We start from the raw sequence: 1601 nt of genomic DNA on the forward strand, positions 1-1601 counted from the left end.
GTGTAATGCTACAGCTTATTGTATAAAAAATTTCTAAATACTTAATATGTACATTTCGAAATTTCCTAAGCAACACCTTTAATACAAAAAGTAAAAAACCTACTCTTTTCAGGCCACAGTTCGGGAGATGTGCGCAATTTCTCCAATGAATACAATCCATCCTCAGGTGAATCTTCCTTTATCATTGAACCTGTAAAGTACAGTGTACATTAGATAATTAAATAGGTATAATTTCTATTTAGAAACCTTTTAAAGGAGTACGACTTCTACTGGAGTTTGACATGCTAAAACAAACAATTACTGCAAAACAACACCAAATAAATAATGCGAATTTTTGAGAAAAGCAACGTCAAAAAATTTCCAATAGCCGCAGTGTTGCAATCCCATAAGCGGTCTTCACCGCATTTCATTACTGTGAGCTTACACGATCAATAACTTTTTTTCTAGTTGATCACACCTACTGCTTTTCAAAATCGATTTGAATTGACGTAGGCTGCACACATGATCCAACTACATGATTCAATAATACAAGGTTAGATAATTATTGACAGCTGCGGTTTGACACTCCCTTACAAAATGTTGCATTTACGAAGGACACAGAAAGGGCAAGAATGCAATCCCTTGTTGCGAAAATGGTAGTAGAAAAGTACTCAAAGTAGGCAATTAATAGTGAAATTCCTTTCGTAAATTCTAATGTATTTGCAGGAAATCTGGCATTTTAAACGAAATGTTGAACGTAATATTGATATATCTACGTGAATTACGTAATTTGTATGCTATTTAGCCGTATAAAAACTGCGAAATGCCTCAAAAATAAAATAAGACTACTATGAGATTGATGTAAACATCCAATGCTTACGTTTTCATCAGTNAAGGGAGCGGTGCGAGAGAGACAACTGTCAGTTTATCGAACCTTGTATTATTGAATCATGATCCAACTACACAAGATCTGACAAGATGAAGCAAACGAAAAAAGTAATTTTCTTTCTGACGTTTGTAATGTCGGCGCCATGTTATTTTCTCTGAAATGAACCAAAGGTAAGCATATGAGGGATTCACAACGGTGTCGTATTGTCAGAGAAAATTTAACATTTAACATTGTTAACATTGTTAAATGTTCTCTGACATTAGGAAGTACCACGGCGAAAATCTAAATTCGCCATTAACCCACCTTGTATAAATTCGCCTTTACTAAAATGTAACGCCGTTGCATTTTGCATGTGCGGCCCCAACAGTTCGATCCCAGGTTGTTTACAAATCTATTTTGGGCAGTTCGTTTTGTGCTCCTTTCGTTGTAAATTTGGTGGCTGTGGCGTTAATTTAACGTTTTTTAATGCATTTAATTAAATTTGGTACGTTTTACCGTATGTTACCAGGTTTCCAAAATCAAGTTATACTTAAAATGCCACGACATGCTCAGACGCAACATGGCGACGCGACAGTTGATGAAGAAAACATAGTGCTGTTGAAGGATGCACTTTACCAACCTATTTCCAATACGGAGCCGCCACTAACTTGCACGTGGTTCTACAATGTTGATCCCAACATAGTACCGGCGGTTCGCACACTGGTAACGGCCGTTAACAATTGTGAATTAAAAG

At 36.4% G+C, this 1601-nt stretch overlaps 1 protein-coding gene across 1 annotated transcript in view; it reads right to left on the reverse strand.

Annotated features, from left to right (window-relative positions):
* LOC108372378 (DREAM core complex component lin-52) overlaps nucleotides 1-455 on the reverse strand; it is a 1738-nt gene extending 1283 nt beyond the window's left edge. Inside the window, exons 1-2 of the mRNA XM_017628043.1 lie at nucleotides 247-455; nucleotides 104-190 (exon numbers count right to left, since the gene is read on the reverse strand). Coding sequence (XP_017483532.1) covers nucleotides 104-190; nucleotides 247-283 — 124 coding nt within the window. The 5' untranslated portion in view covers nucleotides 284-455. The remainder of the gene's footprint in view (nucleotides 1-103; nucleotides 191-246) is intronic.
* Nucleotides 456-1601: the final 1146 nt, after the last annotated feature.

Source organism: Rhagoletis zephyria, unplaced genomic scaffold (assembly GCF_001687245.7).
Source record: "Rhagoletis zephyria isolate East Lansing unplaced genomic scaffold, Rhagoletis_zephyria_1.1 Rzeph_scaffold_05705, whole genome shotgun sequence".
NCBI lineage: Eukaryota > Metazoa > Arthropoda > Insecta > Diptera > Tephritidae > Rhagoletis > Rhagoletis zephyria.